Here is a 22,987-nt window from a genome sequence, read left to right as displayed (position 1 = left end):
TATCCCCATTTTACAGATGAAGAAATTGAGCCCAGTGAGGTTCAATTAGCTAAAGTGTGTATGTGTGCATGTATGAGTAATACACAGAGGGTGCCAAAAAAATGTATACACATTTTAAGAAAGGGAAAAACTATTAAAATGGTAATACTCAATATATACCAATAATGAAAGATGAATACAAGTCACATTTGACTTCTTCAATTACAAGAGGTGCTCAAAGTGGTTACCATCAGTGTCCAGACACTTCTGATTACGGCGAACTACTGTTTGAGCAACATTGACCAAAGTGTCCACTTGTATACATTTTTTGGTACCCTGGGTATGTATTAGGTAAGATATATTAGCTTTATTGATAGACATTTCTTACAAATAACTGTCCTACGTTAATAGTGGTGTTTACTAAATAATTACCTAGAATTTACCTCTTTCCAAAAAAGGACTTGTAATCACTTTTTGTAAATTATGACAGCCTAACTATACCTCTTCATTATTTTGTTTTATTAAAAAACAACTTTATCTTGTTGATCCAGAACACTTGGACGTTTTTGAGCGTATATTTAGCCCGTCAGAAGAGCTACTATTTAATGGGAAACTTTATGCTCTGGGCAACTTGAACTTCAGAGCTAGCACCACAAATTCAAATCCTACTTCCCCACCCTGACAGCAGAGGGGCTCCAAGTGTAGACCCAGTGCTGGTGCGTTCTCCACGGTGTTTTCAGGCCCTCTGAGGAGGCTGCTCGGAGAACGTGCCGCTTGCGCACACGCCCCCTATCCGCTGTAGAAGGCACATGCAGCCCCAAGCAAGAACGCGGCGGGACGGCCTTTGGCCAAGTCAGACGTGTCCGGAAAAATCAGTAATTGCGCCGTCCTCTCCTTTCTGATGATGAAACCATACGCTTCTTTTGGGCAGGATTTGGAAATTTAAGGCAGCATGTAAACTCATAACCTGAAAGGAATTCTGGTGACGTGGCGAGTCCAGGTACTGACCGCTGTGGAAACAGACTCAGGCCGGTCCCCACTTGCGGGCTGTTACTCGCTTTGTACAGCCAGGCACCGTCCGCTCTTTCCCGGGTGAGGGTGCTTTTCTAGGATCTCCACGGCCCGCCACGGCGGCTCTCGTTTCTGAGTCCTTCCCGGGACCCAGGTTCCAGCCCCCCAAAATCGGCCCAGCGCGGGCCGCGGGCCTCGGGGCCCCGCCCACTCTGGCAGGGGCTCGAAGCCGCGCCGAGCCGGAGCGGGAGCGGGGTCCGCCGCGGCCCCTTTAAGGAGCCGCGCTGCGGTAACCCGAGCCCGCAGTCCGGGCGCGGCGGCAGCTGCATCCCCGGGACGTCTCTCCGGCTCCGCCGAGCATCTCGCGGGCGGGCTCTGGCCGGCGCCAGCCCTTGGGCCTGGCCGGAGGACCGGACTCCTGGAACTCGACCGCACGCAGCCGCCGTGCGCACGCTAGTCGCCCCGGGACGCGGCACAAGTGACGCCGTTTTCAGGGCTTTGGGAAGAGGGCGAGTACATTTGGCCCCGCGGGTCTCCGCCCGGGCCTAGTGCGGCCAGGGCTCTAGAGGCCGGGGGCGTTCCAAGAGCGTGGGGCTGCGGCGGCGCCCGCAGGTGCGTGCGGCGGCTCCGGCAGGTGCGTGCGGCGGCTCAGCATCTTCTGGCCCGCCTCCTGCTCAGGTGGGGTCCTGGCCCGCAGCCCCCGCCTGCCCGGACGCCTCCGTGAGTCCCACTCGCGGTTCCCGGGTTGCCTGGAGTGCCTCCTGGGTCTCAGCTCAAACGGACGGGTGCTTTGGGCATCAGGGAAAGCCTTCTTGGTAGAAGCCAGTACACAGTCAGGTGCATCAAGTGGGTAAGTCTCCCTCCTCTATCTCTACCTACTAAATAAAACAGGAAGCTTTTATTCACCGTGGCAGTGCTCAAGTGGGTCTCATTTTTAGCCACCGCGCACTAAAGAGTCTAGTGCAAAGGGACTGGGCGCAGAGTCCGAGGCTGACACATTAGGTTTCTGTTTCCAGCTCTACCATTGTCACACCGGGCAAGTTGATTAAACTAAGCGCCTCGGTTTACCTGGCCATGAAATGGGATCCATAATGCTAGCCTTTTCGTACAGCCCCAAGAAGGTAGGACAAACTCGATGAAAACTTTGAGTTTTTATCTAAGTTCATGAAAGGGTAGCTGTTACTGGCCAGTGTTTTCTTAGTTGTGCACATCTGAGTGTTAATGTGGTGCACACTTTTATGTGAAATTATAAAATTGTTCTCCAAAAGTGATCTTTAACTGTGTTTAAATTAATCTGATAGCAGTTGGGGACAAGATGGAAAAGTTTGTGTGGATGTTAGGAGTTGATGTGTGCAGTAGGAAAAAAAAGCTTCCATTTTAGTAAAATTTTACTCAGTCATAAATTGAGTTGAGAAGAATGGATCTTGGATTGTGTGTGTTTTAAGAGATACTGCTGTGTGAGCACATAATATAGATCAGGCTGCAGCGTCCTCTTTGTGTAGTCAGTTAAGGTAATAACCGTGGAGAATACCATTTCTCTTTCATCTGTGCTATATGTCAACTAGAGAATGTATTCCCCTTGTTTGTCTTTTCCTTAAATTCTATGGGTGAAACTAAATGAGAAAAGTGTATCCCTGTCAGCTAGAAGATTGGAAACAATGGCAGGAGGAATCCCAGATTTTAGTGTATTTGCCCCTCCTTCCTGCGCCATCAAATGATCCATAGGATACTCTATTTTGAGGGTGCTTCTTTTTCCCTATCCCTGCAACTTCTTCGGCCACATTACCTCCCTCCAGAGTTCGAATCTTTACTGTGTGATCTTGTATGAGTTTTATCTGTCTAGAGCTGGATGTCTCATACCCAGCTGCTCAGCCAGTCAGAATTATTTGCGCTGTGAGCTATTCCTATTCCTTTCACTCTAAGCCTTCTTTACCATGTTGGAAAGAATAGTGACTCTGCAGTTAAAAGCATGTACTTGGAGTACCTAGGAATGGCAGTATCAAGGGGCTGAAACTTTATAGCAAACTTCAAAGAAATGGGATCTTCTGAATGGACCCTGGAGTATGGCTGTGAGAGGTGGCCTACTTTTTCCTTCGTTTTCTAGAATCTCTATTGGAGAGATTTGATTATCAAGGTAAACGGAGGCCTTGGGAGCAAGTAGCTATCAGAAATCTAACTCGGTGCTAGACTGATTAAGAGTTCCCAGCATAGGAGTGGGGAGGCGAAAGTGGTGACTTGGGAGGGGATGGAGGACTCGGAAAAGAGATCCAGCATTTATGTCCCTCCCTCAAAGCTGGCATTCTATGTAGGGGAGGTGGAACTGAGCAGTTTACTTCCTAAGAATCCTTCAGATGCTGGTGTGTCCCCACACCCTTTTTCTCAAATTATTGTCCTATATTTATAGATGAAGATGGCTGAGAAAAGTCCATAAGAAGATACAGAGAACTATTTCTTTTTCCCTGTAGAGGAAGATAGTGAATTAATTGGGTGAGAATTGCGGGCAACTGAAAAAGGGCAGGCAGGACTGGGGCGGAGTTGTGCTGGACAGCTTGTACCCTTGTCCTCTGCGGAGGAAAGGATTCCTCTACACTCATACCCTCACCGTGTTGTGCTTTCCCTCTTTCCATTTGCCTTGTGAGAGGAGGAGTATACCAGGATGAGGTGGAGGGAAACATGATGGGAAACAGACTTTAGGTCAGCATTAGGGATGAGCTGTGTTCACCTGGTATGGGTACCAGACACTGAATGTGTTATCCCTGAGAATGCGTTACATCGTAAAAGCAAGAAAATCTTGTGTAAGAGAATCTGAGGCATTTCAGAGTGACTTTGGTGGTGTTTTTTCTTGTTGGAGATGAAAGGTAGTTCACAAAGAAATGGAATCCTACGGCTCTGAGTTTTGTTATTCATAGTGAGACAGTTGGATGTGCTACAAGCAATTCCCAGACCTTAAAAGAAGACAGGAATAGCAAAGGATTTTTTTTCTTTTTTTTTTTTTGCTTAGAACATTGGTCTATTCAAGGAGAAGGCAGTCCTGTGGACTCATGAGAAGAAGCTTGTAATCACTGTAAAAGGCTTAGGTTTGTGAAAACGGTTGATGAATAAGGCAGCTGGAAATCTGTTCAGAGCTTGAGCCAACATGAGGAAAGGAGTCGCTGAGCAGTGGGACCAACAGCGATGGGGTGGTCTGAGTAGAAGGTGGATAAAGCTTGTCTAAAGCAGTGTTTCAGACATTTTTGGATTACATCACAGGACAAAATGCATTTTTATATTGAGACCCAGGACAAATTGGCTGATGGATGTAGGCCACATCTACTTTTATCAGCCGGATTGGGAGCAAAGGGGCTCCTGGTGCAGAGTGGGTTGGTGGGGGGTGGCTCATAGCTTCCCGTCCAGCTTTGAGAAGTTTGTGCAGAAGAAAAGGGTGGAATGTGTTGTTTCCAAAGCCCATTTGCTGATCATACTTGTTAGGAAGTTGGTTGCTTGCCTCACAGGGAACTGGAAAAGCATAGTATTCTCATTACATTTTATATAAGGATTGGATTGTCAAGGCTTACTTAGACATCTATTTCAAGAGCTACAATCAAACTGGAATCATCACTCATAGATTTTGAGATTGCCAAAAAAGCTTCTTGGAGAAATAGGTGAGGCAGCACTCAGCATCTTTGAGTGAATTCTAGTATTTGTGCACTGGAGTTAATCGAGGCTAGAGTTTATCTGCAGGCCTTTAGTTTCCTTTTTATAACAATTAATATCTGACTCCTACACCTAGCACACTCACCCGTGGGCAAGAACAACAAAGCCTGGAGGAAAATGTACACAGGTATCAGAGTTCACCCAGTTGCTTGGTTACTGCTTGCTTTTATCATCCACATGCTGACCTAGTTGGATTCTCCCATTGACCCATCCCTTCCTTGTCTGATTTTCTTACCTTAGCTGATGTTTTCAGGGTTTAACTTTACTCTCCTCAACTCTCTGATCTCTATCTGCTACTTTCACCTCTGTTTTCTCTGATGTTATCTTGAGCCCTGGACTTATGGTGTATGCCTGCTTATTCCTAAGGAGCCCATGTTTGGATCTCAGCCTGTGCTGTATTAGTGTCCACTGCATCTTGCTGTGTCCACCCTAGAAATAACTGTACATTGATGGGTTCATACATTTGTTTTGACTTAACTTTTAAATTTTGGGGACATGGAGAAACGATCTTGTCAATTTAATTAGCTTTCTCCAAATAGGCCTTAAAAACTTTTAAACAGTACATTTTGAGGCATAGAAAACTTCTCTCTATTTGGTATTTATTTGTGGAATAGGTGGAAGAAGGAATTTTCATTTGATGAAAAATTTAAAAAACCATTTACAAAGTGTTACATTTTAGGGACATAATTTCCTAAACTAGTCTTGCTCAGTAAACTATTTTGCTCTAAAACATAAAAATAGTGAGACAATTATGAATTGAAATGCTTTATAATTTGTTATATGCTATTTTAAAGACTTATAAAGACTACAGCTGTGCTCCAGTTGAGAAAGATTCTTGGCCTTTTCATATTTTAAAAACCTGCAGGAGCGTTATGTAGCAGATCAGTTTCTTACATGCTTTGTGGAAGAATCATGGCAAGATAAAGGTTGTAGGATGGGAGGCTGAGTTGTCTGAAGGGAAGGCAAAACTGCTCAGAGTATATCCTAGCTTAGTATCTCTGAACCAAACTCTTAAGGCATTGGCCATTTTTTGAGGACTTGAGAATGCTTTATAGCCTCAAGTCTCTAAATGTTTTCTTCAGTGTTTTTTAATTTTTAAATTACAAAAATGAAACTTGCTCTCTATAAATAACATTACAAACAACCAATACTCTTCCCTCAACTCCCATCTTCTTCAGTATCACTCCCAAACACAATCAGTTACCAGTTTGGGGGGTATAGCCCTTCCGATCTTTTTCTCTACAAATGCCAATATGTGTCCAGTTATGTATTTATGAAAAATTTATGATTTCACAGCCTACTGTGTTTTTTTCACTCCACAGTATGTGATGGGCATTCTTCTGTATCGGCTTGTTCATTTAAATGTCTGTATAACCTGTGATGGTGTAGCTGTATGGATATATTTAACCATTTGCTTATCATTGGACCTTCGGGTTTCTTCTAATAAAGCTGTAGTAAACACCCATGTACATGCATCCCTTCACATGTATGGGAATTTATTTTGAAGATAAAAGATAACATAGTAGACTGCTTATTTTAAAATTCAGGTAACATAGTGCTATCAAGATTTGCATATTCTATCATTTAATTCCCCAAATATTCACTCAGTAGTAAAAACAGCACTAGACAGTAGGAATTTCAAAGTGTGGTAATGTGCAGCTGTTGTTATAAAGAGGTTCCTGTCTAGAGTAGGGGGATGAAGCATACACGCTGACAATACTATCTTTAGTTTTATTTATATTCTACTTTGTTCCAAAACCAATTTGGAATGGCTTACAAAGATGCATACAGTGTGACAAGTAAAGTAAATTTAGGGTAGAAAAAATATACTCTTATTTTCCTCCATCAAAGGAAAATAAGATGGAGGTAGGAGTGAGTTTGGTTAGTGTACTCTGAAGTACTGTTATCTTCTTCCTGGAAGTGCTGGTGATAAGATTTCTAGCAGCCAAAGAGAAGAGGCCAACAATCCATCACATGCTTCAAGATGTCCAGAAGAGAAACCAAATTGGAGAAACCCATCTAGTCCTGATTCTAGGAGTGGGGAGAAATTTCTCCTTTGGATTTTCATCAAGAAAACACTGCATTTACAATGGCCAGCATTCTCAATGACACTCCTAGTAAAGTACAGTAATTCTAGTGCCTTTGCTTTCTGAACCATTTCACATTATGTTCCTTGTTACTGGCTAGGGGTGTTATGCCTTGGCACTGCTCAGATTAGGCTGAGGTGTAAGTTCATGTGTTTAAATCAGAAATAGCTTTATGAGGACCTAAAGGGTTACATGACCAATGTAAAGAGCGATCTGATACTGGTTTTGGACACTTTCTTCCCCCTAGGTAATACAGAATATATCATTTTAATGGGATTTTTGTAAGTAGATTTTTAATGGGATATTTGCCCAAGGATACTAGCCTTGCAACTAACAAACCAAGAAGTGAGGCTGTGTAGAAGGCATTAATGTATTAGAACTATAATAATGACTGAACAAAGTATTTTCCTTAAAAAAAAAAAAAAAAAGAACAAAACTCTGCACTTGGTCTATGCAGAAAGGATGGTACTTGTTCACATGGATCAATTAACTCCACAAGTTAGAAAGGGTCAGAGCTACCATTCCAAGAAGTCTTTCCAAGCTTAAAATTGTTAATAGGTTGTAGAATGTGAGAGTGTTACCAGGACTTAGGGGTCTATTGGCTGGGGTTGCTTGACCCAATTTCATAAATCTGGGAAAACGTTCGACTCCCATGAGCCGCTGAATCTGAGCTTCTATGACCACATCCATTTAAGTCTTGCCTTGGGAACAATGCCCCGGACAGTTCTTTATTACCAAGTCTATGGGTTAAGCTTAGGTACTTTTATAGGATTTACCATGAGTTGAAACATGAAGTTTATAGTAAATGTTAAACTTGAGACCACCCAAAGCCATATCTGATATGATTTACACATCACTTCACTAGCCTGTGAAATGGTTCAAGGAAACATGTATGTCAGTGTGTTTAGATTTTTTGTTTACCTAATTGAGTCAAACCAGATACTGAATCAGGTAGACAAGTACCATGTTTATTGGAAAATAGTGCAATTAGAATCAATTTGAGGCAATGGCAGCCTTATGGGAGGAGATCAGAAGGGAAACCACTTTCAAGATACCTTGGGTAGAGTTTTAAGTGTCCCTTAGGTATAAAGCTAAGGGCCACCTAGAAAAATTTAAAACTCCTTGCTGTCTTCTCATTTAAGCCACCAAATTCCCCCGTCAGATCATAGGTGCAGATAAGCTTCAGGGGTTCTAGGTCAAAGGTTAAAAGGAGAGAGGTGATCACGTTGCTCTAGATACAGACTGTCCTATCCCTCTATGACTTGCCATCAGAGAGGTAGGTATAACATTTCTTGCTTAGGAAAGGGAAGGTAGTAATCATAAGCACTATCCTTTATTGAGTGGTGTTTTGATCTATTGCTGAATAACAAACTGTGCCAAAATCTAGTGGCTTAAAACCATGATTTATTAATTCTTATGATTCTGTGGGTGGCTAGGCAGTTATTCATTTGGTTATAGGCTCACTCATGTGGCTGCATTCAGCTGGAGGGTCAACTGGGCTGAAAGATGCAAGATGGCTTGCCAATGTGGCTGGTACCCTATTTCCCCGAAAATAAGATCTAGCCAGACCATCAGCTCTAATGCTTCTTTTGGTGCAGCTGATGGTCCGGCTAGGTCTTATTTTCGGGGAAACACAGTAGTTGGGATTGAGTGTTGCCTCAGTTGGGATTGAGTGTGTCAGCTGGGCAGCCTCAGTTCTCCATATGGCTTCTTATCCTTCAGTAGATGAGACAGTTTCTTTACATGACAGTCTCAAGGCAACACTAAAGGAGAATGAAAGGCAGATGCTACAAGGTCTTTTGAGGCCTTCCTTAACTCCTTTTCCTAGCCTCAGAACTGTGTAGCCTCTCTTCTGGTGTATTCTATTTATCAGCAGGTGGCAAGGCCAACCCACATTCCTGGGGGGCAGAGACATGGACTTCACCTCTGGATGACAGGAGTGGCAGTGTCCTATTGCAAAAAAAATTATGGCCATTAAATGATTTATCACAGTAGCTACTGTGCTAGGTGCGTTTAACTCATCTCATTTAAGCCACAAAACCATCTTGTACCGTAGGCCTTTTTATCCCCATTTCATAGACCTTGAGGTCATGAGACCATAGAGAGGTCATGTTCTTCTTGCCCAATGCCACTTCGTAAATACTGGGACTAGGATTTGATTCTAGTCTCTCGCTACCTGAATGGAATTTGTCTTAAGAACTTAACAGGAGGGAGAGATTTACTCAGTTGTTATTTAGCCCCTATAACCTATTAAGTACTCTCGTTTCCTGTGGGGAGCAGGCAAACGAGAGAAATGAAGGCAGGCCAGCAAAGGCCTGCCTCAACCACTTGCCTGCATTGTAGGCCCTTTCTCAGCGGTAATCAGATTGACTATTTGGAGACAAGAAGGACCTCTTTGTCTCTGTAGGTTCTGACTTCCTAGGTTGCTTGGCAGGTGTCCCACTGATTCCTTTAAAAAAACAAAACATATTTTTCAATCTTTCTCTGTCTAGCTTTTCCTTGATTTCACAGTGTTGGCAGAAAGCCAAGAGATGTCCCAAGCCAAAAGGCTCTTTCTGTGATCCCTTCAGCAAGGGAAGAGCAGGGCTATGGAAACTAATTCATCAGAAGTTGGGCAGAATCTCATTTCTCCTCCTGATCCCCCAGGCGAGGTGGCACCACCCAGTCCCTGCTTCTGCATCAGGGCCCCTCACTCACAGAGACCCCTTCTGAGTTCAGAGAGGGTGTTGCATTGAAATGTTGATTTTCTTAAAGATGGGCCTTCAAATTGTCTAAGCTTCCAACCCCTTATTTTGTACTGTGTCAGGTTCTGTATTTGTGTGACCTTCCAATGACTCTTGTCTCCTGGCTGGAGACATTCTGGTTTATCCAAAATCCAGTGGCTGTCACTGGGACTCATGGGTTTCAAAAACAAAGACTTCTTTATAACAGTTTAAGTAGGGCGAGATGCTAGGAAGCAACATTTATCAAGTAAATAAAATATGCCATCTGTACTCTGAGCCTGAATTCCGTACAGAGTGAACTCCAGAATTTCCTAAGGGGAGAATTTTTTAGTGGGTTGGGAGTTGGGAAGCAGCAGAGCAGTAGGGGAAGTTGGGGAAGGAGGCCTTTTTCCACTGTCAGTTCCCTTGTAGCCACACTTCTTGTCAGGCATTATAAAAACAAATCCAAAGTCAGATAGTCAGTGTAAAATGAAATAAAACATTTCAAATAAGACAGACAAAGTTGACATGACATAGATTAACTATATTAAATTAAATTAAATTTTAAGATAATAGCTAGAACATGTAAAAACTAAATAAATCTGGACTAGGAAAATAAAAATAAAAATCTTGTTAAAATTCTAATTAAAAATACCTATAATGGAAGGGATTACTGATCAAGTGTGACTATTTGGAGACAAGAAGGACCCCCTGATAACCAGGGGAGAAATTATTTCTTGAAAGAGCAGGAATTCTCAGGGAAGTTTCAGGAGATGGAATAACCCCGACCCTTGCTATGTCAGAATCTTCTGGTGGGGATTCTTGGTTATGTGAAAATATCAAGAAAACTATTTCCCCCCAGAAAACAAACTATAGAAAGGAAGACTACGGAATCTTCTTCACTGACAGGAATAAGCAGAATATATACTGAGAAAGTATTGTGTTTGGGGGGAAAGTATTGTGTCAGATAGGAATATGAAAGATCTTGGGAAATCTTGGATTAAAGAGATCTGCAGCAATATGAATTAACTTTCAAAATAGTTCTCCGAGTTGTGACAGCAAGAACGGGCCACCCTACCGTCCCTGAGGGTGGATACTTCCTGCTGGGGGTGGGTGACTGGTACAGAGCCAGGTTGGGGAACAGTTTAGCCTCCTTCATGGCCTGACATCCTGTGATTGTAACTATTATATTGAATTCTGGGAAAAACAAAGACCAATTAGAACTGTATGAACATTCAACTTTAAATATTTTATTCTTTTTTTTTAAATTCTTTTTTTAAGTTATAGTTGACATTCAATATTATTTTATATTAGCTTCAGCTGTACAGCATAGTGGTGAGACATTTATGTAATTTATGCAGTGATCACCCGATTAGTACGCACCTGGCACTATATATAGTTGTTGCAACATTATTGACTATATTCTCTATGCTGTACTTTACATCCTTGTGACTATTTTGTAACTACCAGTTTGTATTTCTTAATCCCTTCACCTTTTTCACCCAGCCCCAAGTGTTTTATACTTTATTACTAAAACATCTAAATTTTTATATAATTTATATAATAAATTTTATATAATTTATATAATTTATAATCCAAAAATATTGTTTCTGGGAAGTGTCAGTTGCCAGGGTCTGTAACTGGCAGAATCCAACAGTTTCTCTTTAGCTTGAATTCTGCTCTTGGAGAGAAAAGGTTGAAGGAATGGGAAAAATATGAAGGATACCCTTATTTGAAGTTTAGTGTCTCTTAACTGCCAGGGAGGAACCATAGAGGTATCTTTTCTATAGTTACGAGCAATTCCTTGTGAAATCTTAAATAATATCATCTATTTAAGAAAGGGAATGTAACTTAATCAGGGTTCCTTAGCCTTTCCTGGTTTAGTCTTCGTTTTCTTCCCATTGTCCCACTTAAAGAGCAGTACTGTGAGTCGTGGAAGATTTTTAGAAGTTAGGCTGACTTTTATGCAGCTGGCTTCCTATAGACTTTCACACTAAGGCTAATGTTTCTTGACCTTGATACTCAGAAAAGAAAAAGAGGTGGTGTTTTCTGCATATAATTTTCCTAACTTTAAAAAAACTATAGCTCTCAATGCAGAATTAAAAAAAAAAAACAGCAGTGAAAAACAAAAACTGTAATTGCAGTTAGCTGAGAGCGTTGAATGCATTTCATTAGAGGCTTAACAATTTTCATATGAATGAAATGTCAAACGTAGGGAGTGTGATTGTAAATCTTTATTAAGGTGTTTCAATGTCTCTGGTTAATTATTGACATGTAAGAGTATTTAGACAGATAATTGCAATGTACCACCCATATGGAAATGCAGACAAAACTCAGAATGGGTGTGTGTGTGTGTGGGGGGGGGCAGATATGCTTCTTTTTTGATAGGGTTTTTGTTTGTTTGGTTTGGTAAATATCTTCTACAGTCATATGTTTACTTACAAATGATTCACAGTTTGCAAGTAGAGACTTGTTAAATGTGTTTGGGCTGCTGACGTAGATAAATCAATCAATAAGTACTTCTGTACTTGGTAAGAGTATGAAAATACAGAGCAGATTACAATTACATATACTCATGAAAACTTTGAAATGCATACTATGTGTTGTAAGAGTTTGGGATAGTCAAATCAAATATGTTGCTATGGTCTGGATGTTTGAGTCTGCCCCTATCCCCCAAATTCATATGTTGAAATCCTGACCCCCAAAACGTGGTGGCATTAGTTAGTGGGGCCTTTGGGAGGTAATTAGATCTTGAGGGTGGAGCTCTCACTAATGGGGTTAGTGCTTTTGTAAAAGAGATTCTACAGAGCTCCCCAGCCCCTTCTGCCACGTGGAAGAGGGCCCTCACCCACCTATTCTGGTACCCTGACCTCAGACTTCCAGGCTCCAGAACTGTGGGCAATAGATTTCTGATGACGTTAAGCCACCCAATCTGTGATATTTTGTTACAGCAGTGCAAACAGACTAAGACATCGTAGTCAATACTAGTCCATGTATAATATTGATGCTCTTTGCCTTGGGGCATTTAGAGGTAAGAATTTTCTTGAAGTCAGTATGTTTTCATGCTGTTAACATAGGAATGTTGAAGCCTCTAAAGAACTTTTATAAGATTTTATTTGAGTCAAACTGATGACAATTGCCAGGAAGCAAGCTCTCAAATGCTCTGGTGAATGACAGTTTTGCAGTTTTCTTTTATACATTTGGAATTAAGGAGGGAAAGTAAGGAAGATTACATGGAGGTGGGAGAAAGCCAGGTAGGAATTAGATTATAAAATAGTTAACAAGATTATGTGGCCCCTAGAGGGTGGTTAAGTGTTAACCTGTATGCACAGAAACAATGGACAGGGCTTGCTTACGGCAAAGATAAACCTTTACTAAAAAGTTACATCCCTGGAGTGTGACTGCCCACCATGACCTGCCAGTTAGGAATCTATGGTCAGATTATCCTGTCAGGTTATTTTTCACAGAACCCCCTTTTCATCCACAATGCTGTAATACTAGGGTTTTCAATCTAGAAAATTCTTTATTCCAATATTCGGATTATACTGGTAAGATGAGGGACCCGTAACTGATGAGTTGAATGGAAAGCACATGTAAGAATATGAATGTCTATTACTGTCACTATTTTGTTCAATAGACTTTTAATGAGCATATACTGTATGCAGGCACTGTGTTACATGTGGGACACATGGAGAAAGGGAAATCTCTCTATCCTCGTGGGGCTCATGTTTCACTGGGGGAAGGAGTTATCCATTTATTATTTTTTTAAATTTAAAAATGCTTTTGGTTTTTATTTTATTTTAAAATTAAATATATTGGGGTAACATTCGTTAATAACATTATATAAATTTCAGGTGTACAACTTTATAGTACTATATCTGTATACTCCATTGTGTGCTTAGCACCCAAAGGCTAGAGGAGACATCCAGTTAAATTTCAGCTGTAAAGGAGGGGGACACAATACTATGAGCACTCATAAGGGGGGAATTGACCTGTTGATGGAGCTCAGAGCATAGGCTTCCCTGAGTAAGTGAGAATTGACCTAGAGCTGAAGAAGCATGAGATGTGGAGAGACAGGGGTAAGAGTGGGGGAACAGGCTATGCAAAGGCCTTGTAGATGGAGGGAACATGGCATCTTTAAGGGACAGAAAGAAGTCATTAGCTGGAGTGCCGCAAGCAAAGTCCAAGTTTAGGGGTCAGGCCATGAGTTTGGTTTGAGATGCCTTTGAAATGCTGGGTAGTACTGACAAGTAGGCAGTTGGCTGTACAGGTCAGGAGCTCAGAGGGGAGATCTGGGATGGCGGTTTAAACTTGAGATGGTTCTGCATATAGGTGGTAACTGAAGCCACAGGTATAGGTGAAATCACACAGGGAACAAGTAAGAGAAGAGGGTCTGGGACCAAGCCTTAGGGAATTCTGTCATTTAGTGGCGGGCAGAGGAAGCAGTATGGTGTCACGGAGGCATGAGGAAGAAGGTGCTCCAAGGAGAAAAGGTCAGTAGTGCCCATGTTGCGAGAGGTGAGGAAACATGAAGACCATGCGTACAGGTTGTCGCTGACTTTAGCAGTAGCTACTTCAGGGCAGTGATGAGGGTGGGGACAACAATGCAGTGCGCTGAAGGAGGAGAGAGCTGAGAAATGATGATGGTATGGATAAACCATAGGAACTTTTTCCTTAAAGAGGGTGGGCAGGAGAGGGAGAGAGAGACAGAGGGAGAGAGGACAAAGAGAGCACACTATACTCTTGAAGAAGACGTGGTGGCTCTCTTGATTTTTGTTTTTACTGGGAACTTAAGCCTGGTTAAAAGCAAATAGAAAATCTAGGTCAGGAGACAATAAGGGATAATGGGGAGCAAAAAATTCCTAAAGGAGCCAAAAATGATGGGTGAGAGGTTGTCTGAGTGGGACAGCAGATGCTTGAAGGTGCAGGTCATCTGTGGTTGACAGTGAGATACTGAGAATTTTCATGTGTTGGCTTCTACTTTTTTGTGAAGTGGGGTTCTGTGGAGAATGGGGGTGGATGGTTGGAGGTTCAAAAAGTTAGGGACAATTTGGAAAATTAGTCGTAGAGCGTGAAAGGACTGGTTGGACTCTGCAAGGATGTAGAATACAGGGCAGTGTTGAGGGCTGTGTGATCCCTCTGTAATTTCACACTCGCCAAACTCCCTCTTCTGGTCCATGACTTTTTCCAACAGTGCTCTGATTGTTCAGGGCTCGTTGTGGAGTAAATAGTTGGGCATATCCGGGGTTGGTGTTTTGCCAGCTTTTGGCAGTGGAAAAGGGAAGGTAGGGTGTTAGTACTGAGAGTGTTGTTGAAATGATGGCCTCTAGGATTTAAGCTGATTACAGAAGGAAGCAAAAAATGAGGAAAGGGCTAATGAATTGGGGAAAAGCTGAGAGGTCAGTGGACTTGAGAATGATGTAATACTGAGCACACTTGAAGTAAAGGTCAACAAAGGGAATACTTGAAATGTTATTTTGGAGGCAGAAAAATGACGAGTGAGTAAAGGTCCATGGGTGGTTGAGATGACAGGGAAGAGGAGCCGTTCCAGATCAAGATAAAAGGACTGAGTTGTTAAGGAAACCTGGGCCTTCTACATAGGTAGGAAATCACTCAGGATGATGGCAGGGCTTGAGGACATCAGTGAATGAGGGTCTAAGTCTTTGGGTGGGAAGATGTGTTTGAGAAGTTGGAATATGATACCAGTGAGGAGAGGAAGAGGGTGGTATAACTCAATAGCAAGGCAAAAACATTACTGGGGGTGAGGGAATGGAGGTGTAAGGCCTGAAGGAGACCCTGAGGAGCAAAGAGGATATAGGACCACCTCCTGACTCTTCAGTGTGAGAGGACTAGGGAACCCCTGCCTGCCCAGTACTGTTTACTGGGTGTGGCACAGCAATTCCAGGGGACCTAGTGGAAGGGTTTGGAGGTGGAGGGGGGCTGGGCTAGGTCCAGTGACTGGGAAGGAACTTGGGATGATGACAGGGATGGTAGAGGATAGATTTCTGCATGGAGGCTGCCGACATTTGGATGTTGGCTAACGTAAACAGAGATTAGTTAGGGGCTTAGGGCCTAGTGGCCAGAGAATGATTTTGTTCTCCTTGGCTAGAGTGATGACAGACCCAGAAATCACGTGTCCTGTGTGCTGCTGGAGATGGATGATGGTGGAAGCAGAAACTTACTGAATGCACATCTTATGACAGTTACTGTTCTAAGGGCCCAACACATTATATAGGTTATTCCCTGTGACCACCATGTCATGTTTGTACTGTTGTTATCTCCATTCAGCAGGTGAGAAAACTGGGGTTCAGTTAAGGTAACTTATTAGTCCCATGTCACACAGCCAGCAAGTGGTGGAACTGAGATTCAAACTCAAGACTGTGACTAAGCCTGTGTACTTCCCACCATGTTATAGGTACTTAATGTTTTCTTACATGTGAAATTTTGATTTTTTTAAGCATAAAGGACAGACTGTTGAGAAGCTAAATGTAGTATTTGACACAAAATTGCCTCTTGAGATGCCAAAATTAAGGTCAGTCCTAGAATCTCAGAGTCTTACTCTGAATGTTAGATCAGCACCCACCCCCTGTGTGGACCAACCCTTCTAGTGTTCCTTTTACCACTTCTGTGGTAGATGCTGGATACTTGTAAATTTTTAGGAGGTTCTTCCTTAAATTAAGCTGAACTCTTTCCTCCCTGTAATTTTTGCCCATTTGCGCCATTTTGGGGAAGGCAGAATTAAGTTCCCTCTTTCACTTTTCCATAACAGATCTTTAGATGTTAGAAGAATGCTCTCAAGTCCTCTCTAAGTAATCTTGTTCCCAAGCTAACGTTACAATAGGGTATGGTTTCTAAAAATCACCATCTTAGTTACAGTACTCTAAAGGTACTTTGGTATATAATTAATTTAGAGGAAAGTGGGACTGATATGTGCCTTGATCCAAAGGTACACTTCCACACACTAAGGTTTCCCGTGGTGTGTGTGTGTGTGTGTGTGTGTGTGTGTGTGTGTGTGTGTAATATTGACTGTTAAAAATTTGTTCCTATCATATCTTTCTGATTGGGATGCATTATTTCAGCTAATGAAGATAATTTTAAATCTGATTCTGTTAACCTATTACACTACCTATCTTTCCCAGCTCTGTTTTATATGTAGATTGAGTAAAAATATAAATATTTATAAAAATATTACTGAAGCAGACCAAAAACAGAGGTCCTTATGGGACAGCAGGAAATATTTCTGAAGTCTACTTTAGATCATTGATCTACATGCTGCTTTTAGTTTTCCAACAAGCTCTGGATTTACCTAATTTTGTTATCCAGTCACATTTCTTTGTAGTATCCATAAGGCTATCATGAGAAACTTTCAGAACTTCCTTGTATTCAAGTTATCCTTCATTTGGGATTCTTCAGTCCACCAGGATTTGGCAGTGGGAGTGAGGGATGGGAAGGAGTCCAGGGTGACTGAGCTGTTCTAGACTGGAAGATGGTGAAGTGTTGTGGATGATAGTGTCATTCTCTGTGGTATGGAGCCCTGGGGAAAGGACTGGCTAGGGTCATGTAGAGCCTGTAGGGCCTCCAGGATTCCCATATGGAGCCATCCAGAGGGTAGCTGACTGTCCAGACTATGTGCTGGGGGAGGTGGGGTCCGGTTGCATATGACTGAAGCTGTGTTGAAGGTGTGTGGCACATGCCCAGGCAGAGCCCATAGTGTTCAGAGAAGAGATTCTGGGTCAGGGTGGCAGGGGGTAGTCAACATTGCTACGTTGAGAGCATTCATGCCCGATAGCCTCCATATTTTGATGCAATGGGAAGAAATCTCTATTGTAAGGGAGAGGGCACTGGAGCTTTGAGAGTTGTGAGTGTTTGCAGTCAATGTGGGGAGTAGGAAAGGGATCTTACCAGGGATGGGAAAGGAGTGCTAAGCATGAGTAGGACATTCTTCCCAGCTTTTCACTTTCTTGCTGCCCTTAAAGACAACAAACCACACAAGACTTTTCCCTCTTTTAAAGGTCTTTTACTGCTAAACAGGACAGCGTAGTTCTCACCTGAAACTATAGAGCATGAAGGGATACAGTTGTGCGTGTGTATGGAACTGACATTAGTGATTCTGACATGCTCCCTAAGGAATCCCTGTTCTGACAAGGGAGTAACAAGCACAGGGAAATGAGAGTCATAGTTGTGTTCCCAGGTTCGTAGTTCTAGACTCAGATGATGGAACTGAGTCCTTCGGGCTTCAGCTCAAAAAGATGTCCTCTTGGTTCACCTTGAATACCGCCAGTGTCTCCTCATTGTTTGCGTGTCCTCTCTGCTAGGTATTTACTCCCTGGAAAGCAGGGAGTGCCCTTTGGCACCCTGAATTTACCACTTTATATATAGTGGTGATCTGTTTCTTTGCTTTGCTACTAGTTCATAAGCACGTCCTTCATTTTATTTTATTTTATTTATTATTTTTTTTTATTAGTTTCAGGTGTACAAAACAATGTAATCATTAGACATTTATATCTCTCAAAAAGTGATAACCCTTCTCCCCCAACCTACTACTCCTCTGATGTCGTATATAGCTGTTATAGTTCCACTGACTATTCCTTATGCTGTACTCCACATCCTATGTGTGTGTGTGTCTGCGTATGTGTGTTTGTATATAAAATTATCGTTGACATTCATTATTATTCAGCGTCAGCTTCAGGTGTACATTGCAGTGGTCAGGCACGTCCCTCATTTTATATGCTGAATTTCTGCATAGCACTTGGCTCATGGTGTACATGTGACAGATGTTGGATGTACTGTTGGTTGAAGGAAGACTGAATTAGCCTGGCTGTGCTATTTCTGGTGGCCCTGCCTCTGGGAGAATCCTCCTGCTGGAGGAGGGGTCTCATAAGCTGATGGCGGAGAGGTGTACTTCAGACCTTTTTATGTTCTTCTTTACTAAGAAACCAGCTTGAATTCAAGTCTATGGAAACAATCTTGGGGGATATACAAACGGTGTATTCAAGAGGTCTCTGGAAGAGTTTCTTTGGTGTCCACAATTCTTTTGAATCAAGAAGGGCTAATTCTTTTGAAGGCTCATGTCTGGACACTCGCCTTGTAAATTGCCACAGAAATATTTTCCTCTTAAGTTTGGCTCAGCCTTTCTGGGACAGTATCCCAGTCTCTGCTAACTACTAGCCACATGTGGAGGTATATAAACTAAATCTAATACTTTTCTACTTTTACTGTGTGTTCCTGTATTTAATAATTACCAAACTCTCAAAGGCCCTTAATCTATGTGAGTCATGATCATTGTTTGGTTTTACCTATTTTACCATCTTGCATGATTCAGTGAATGAATAGGGACAATTGCTACCTACCAGAAGCCTGGGTTTTCTGAGGAAATTTGTAAAATATCCCTAGAATAGTACTTGATTTGGCATGACCGATGAAGCAAGCAGCTGCTTAATAGGAAGCAAAGCTGGGAGTAGAATGATTTAATTAACTTCTGCCTGTTGAGCCTTTAATGGAAGACACAACTTGACTTTATGGAGCTCTTTAGTTTTAAATGGAACATTTTTTTTGCAAAAGAAAATGCTCAACATATACCTGATAGACTCCAGTTAACTGACAGTAAGTCTGTTGAAAACATCAAATATCCAGTATAACAAAGACTTAATAAAAACTAGCTTTTTAAAATAAATGATAAATTTTTTAATGGTGTGCTTTTTTAAATGTATTGGTTAAATTAACAATTTATAAAATCGTTAATGTTGCATGATTCCTACTGAGTTTTATGACAGAACTTTTAGCAACCATTCATAAAATAAATGCTTTATTATATATGTTTAATTTTAATAAAAGTAAATGAACAGCTCATGCCCGGCCACCCTCCAGGACCCACAGGAAACATGCCAACCCCTCCAGGGCAAACTGTCATCATATTTAAGATTATTCATGTTATTTATCTAACCATACAGAGGGTGCCAAAAAATGTATACACATTTTAAGAAAGGAAAACTGTATTAGAATTGTAATACTCAATATATACTGATAACAGAAGATGAATACAAGTCACGTTTGACTTCTGCAATTACACAAGGTTCTCAAAGTCGTTACCATCACTGTCCAGACACTTCTGATGATGGCAAACTACTGCTTGAGCAACTTTGACCAAAGTGTCCACTTGTATACATTTTTTGGCACCCCCTGTATATAAGGTTAGACTCTCTACTACATGGCCTGCAGATCCCTATTTGCTTGTTTGCTTGCTTCATTTCTCTCTCTCTGTCTCTCTCTCTCTGTCTCTCTCTCTCTCTCTCTCTCTCTCATCTATCTATCTATCTATCTATCTATCTATCTATCTATCTATCTATCTAACCTATCTATTATTTGACCCCTATTTGCTTCAATCCTAGAAAAACATCACTTTTCCATCTCACTTAGAAAATCATAATGATGTTTAATTTATGTACAAAATTTACTTTTATGTATTATTTGGTTAATATTAAACTAAAAGACCACAGACTAAAAATTTTAATGCCCAATAAACACATGTTAAATTAAGAAAAAAAGTAAATGAGCAGTAAAGTTAATGGAATCTCACAGAGAAGAATTGTAATATCAATATTTTTTGCTGAGCACACACACCAGAAAAAAAAGAATGAGGAACGAATTCATTACAGACACATAAATTCTTTCAGAAGGGCCCCTGTGAGGGACTGATTCTTAATATGATATCCTGGTTGGAAGGGAATGAAGTGAGGGTATCGCTTGTACAGCCAGTGACTTGGCTGTTTTTCTAGTGAATTGGCTTCAGTAGGTGACCTTATTTTTCACATTGGGAAGCTGGAAATGTCTATTGATTCATTTCCTTTTCATTTGAGGATTAGCTCTATCAAAGAAGAAGCCATAGAAATGAATTTGCTGGATATGAGCAAATGCTTTAATGTCCTTTTTTGGCCTAAATGTTCCTAAGATTTTTAGGAGCAAAATAAAGTTCAGCTCAATAAGACAGAAAACATACTGTGAATGTACATGTATGCATATTACTATTTGCTAACTCTAATCCTTAAAACCTGAAGCTCTTTTATAAAAATCTTTTATTTTTGAGATAAAAATCCATGGAGGAGTTTTGGTCCAAGGATATGTGTGATTACAGAATATTGTTTTAAAATTAAATACTGATTTAAACAGTAACAGAACAGTAGTGCGGTTATTTTCCAAGATGGTATTATTCTCCTTAAGATTTAAATTGTAGTGTTTGTTCCACTGTACAATTAGTTTTTATTATGTAATTATTTTGTTTTGCTATTGCAGATAATGTTAGTTCTATTATTGCTTAATTGTTTGTCAGAAATTATCTAACCAACTCTCATTTCATAAATGAAGAAGTTGAGTTATAGAGAAATTAAGTAATTTGGCCTTAGTTTAATTAAAAATATTACTAAAAGAATACCTGCAGTTACAGCACTTGAAATTCCCTCATAATATTAAACTCTAAGACTCAGATCATTTTGAATAGCATGATGTTAAATTTGTCTCCTGAAATTTATAACATTGAGATCTTTAAGATAATAGATTTTTTCCCTCTTTTATTTTAAATACAAATATAAGATATATGACAAATCATTACTACAGGCTCAAAATTCTTATAGTTTCTTTGTATTCTTACATTTGTGCTAAATTAAAATAAATTAGTAAAAATACAACCACACTCTTTTAATATAAAAAATTAATTTAAGCTTATCATGAGCAATTTAAAGCAATTTATAGCCCTTATTTCTCTTAACAGATTGAAGAAATATGGACACCAATACCAAACTGGTCATCAGCACTGTTTTTACCAGCTTTTTCGCTTTTCAGCTTCTTTTCCACTTTATAAGTTACTGGTTTTCAGCAAAAGTTTCTCCAGGTTTTAACCGTCTCAGCTTCGAAAAGAAGATTGAATGGAACTCAAGGTAAAGCTTATGAAAATGTAATTGATTTTTTTAAAAAGCTAGTTTTATGAAATTAAATGATTTAAAATACTTCCCAAAAGTTTTTCATTTAGGACCTTACAAAATCTAACATCAATTTTTTTATTTGACCTTAGCAATGAAAGAAAAGACAAGTATATAAATCTCACACAAGAAAAATTTAAAAGCTTTTATATTGAAAGATGGTAGGAAAAAGTTATTCCACTTTCTGGGGAAGTGTGGGAAGGTTAACTAGATTTTAGCTGACTGTGGAAGAGTGCTGTTTTGCATTCTTCTCTGCAATATTTATGACAACAAACACATGGTCTTTGGAAATGATAACAGACGTAAACATTAGTTGGGGCTCTGAGGAGCCTATATATAGCGTTGGCTGGCTTAGCCCAACCGGAGCAGTTAAACGCCACATATCAGAGAACATGGTGTATGATTAGCACATCTGTGTCTCTCTTTTAATGAACTTTTCATTACAATTCAGAGCCTTCCAGAATCTATTTTTTGATTATACAATCCTAAAGTAAAAATTGCTTCTTAGATTTTTTTTTTAAATAGAAAATGAATGAGACATGTAACGATATAGAAGATTGTGATACTTTTAATTAGTTGGTTTGCACATTTTTGTGTGTTTGCAACTCCTTAATCTCTCACAGGATTTCAAACACAAAATGACTCTGATGACTGCCTCACTGACTTTAGAGCCTTTCAGGTGCCCAGACATCGTTGTGCATTTTCAAACCTCAGTGAATTGGAACAGCTATGGGAATACTTTTTGTTGTCATTATTTAAAGTTAATGTTAACTATAAAATGAATTCAGCAGGTCTCTAAAGTTACTATAATCAGTTTTCATTGAAATTTTCTTTTAAAATTAAAGACCTTCTGTCAAAGTCTAAGTATTTATTTGAGCATGGTCATATTTAACCTGAAAACCCCCCCTTTTTTGGGGGGGCAAATTGTTTTGCAAGTGTCTACTTTTATAATTCAGACTGTGACTAAGACCTTAGTTATTTTCTTCAGCATCTTACACTGATTTGTCTTGTTCATACATGATACAGCTCTTTTCATCCAAAAAGTGAGAATTCTTTCTCCATGTATATTTGAAAAATAAGAGGCATGATTTGTCTTAAGAGTAGCACAAAGATCAAATGTCGGATATTAAAGGTACTAAACATTATTTTAAAAAACCTTTCTAATATGAAGATAGATAGACTAGTGGGAAAGAGAAGGAAGAGACATGGGGCAATACATTTTCTGTGGCTAAATTTTGAACTATTTTCACTGTGGTTTGAGGAGGTAAAGGCATTTGAATCTTGAAGAGTTGCAAGCCAAAGAAATAGAGAGGGCACAGAGAAATAGGAGCAAAGATGAAAATGAAATGAAATGATGAAACGAAAAAATACTATGCATTATTTAGTCTTATCACTGCCATTCTGTAATGCATGGAATCCCCATTTGGGAAACTGAGTTCCCATTTGAAAAAGGAGTCTGGGATTATATAAGATTCATTATGCTATTCAAGTAGTGTTCTCTCTCTCCTTTTCTGTCCCTCAAATTTACTCCTATTTCTCACAT

At 40.4% G+C, this 22,987-nt stretch overlaps 1 protein-coding gene across 7 annotated transcripts in view; it reads left to right on the top strand.

Annotated features, from left to right (window-relative positions):
* LOC308487842 (TLC domain-containing protein 4-like) overlaps positions 1–22,987 on the top strand; it is a 95,210-nt gene that overhangs the window by 28,206 nt on the left and 44,017 nt on the right. Inside the window, exons 1-2 of one of the 7 annotated variants that reach the window (XM_081026612.1) lie at positions 775–979; positions 21,237–21,402. In XM_081026612.1, the coding sequence (XP_080882738.1) occupies positions 21,248–21,402 (155 nt within the window). In that variant the 5' untranslated portion in view covers positions 775–979; positions 21,237–21,247. Of the gene's footprint in view, positions 1–774; positions 1,841–2,947; positions 3,125–18,306; positions 18,653–21,236; positions 21,403–22,987 lie in introns of those variants that run through there. The other 6 variants (XM_081026616.1, XM_081026611.1, XM_081026613.1 and 3 more) reach the window with 6 other exon arrangements.

This window comes from Rhinolophus hipposideros (genome assembly GCF_964194185.1).
Source record: "Rhinolophus hipposideros genome assembly, chromosome: 19".
Classification (NCBI taxonomy): domain Eukaryota; kingdom Metazoa; phylum Chordata; class Mammalia; order Chiroptera; family Rhinolophidae; genus Rhinolophus; species Rhinolophus hipposideros.
This window is presented reverse-complemented; position numbering and strand designations above follow the sequence as displayed.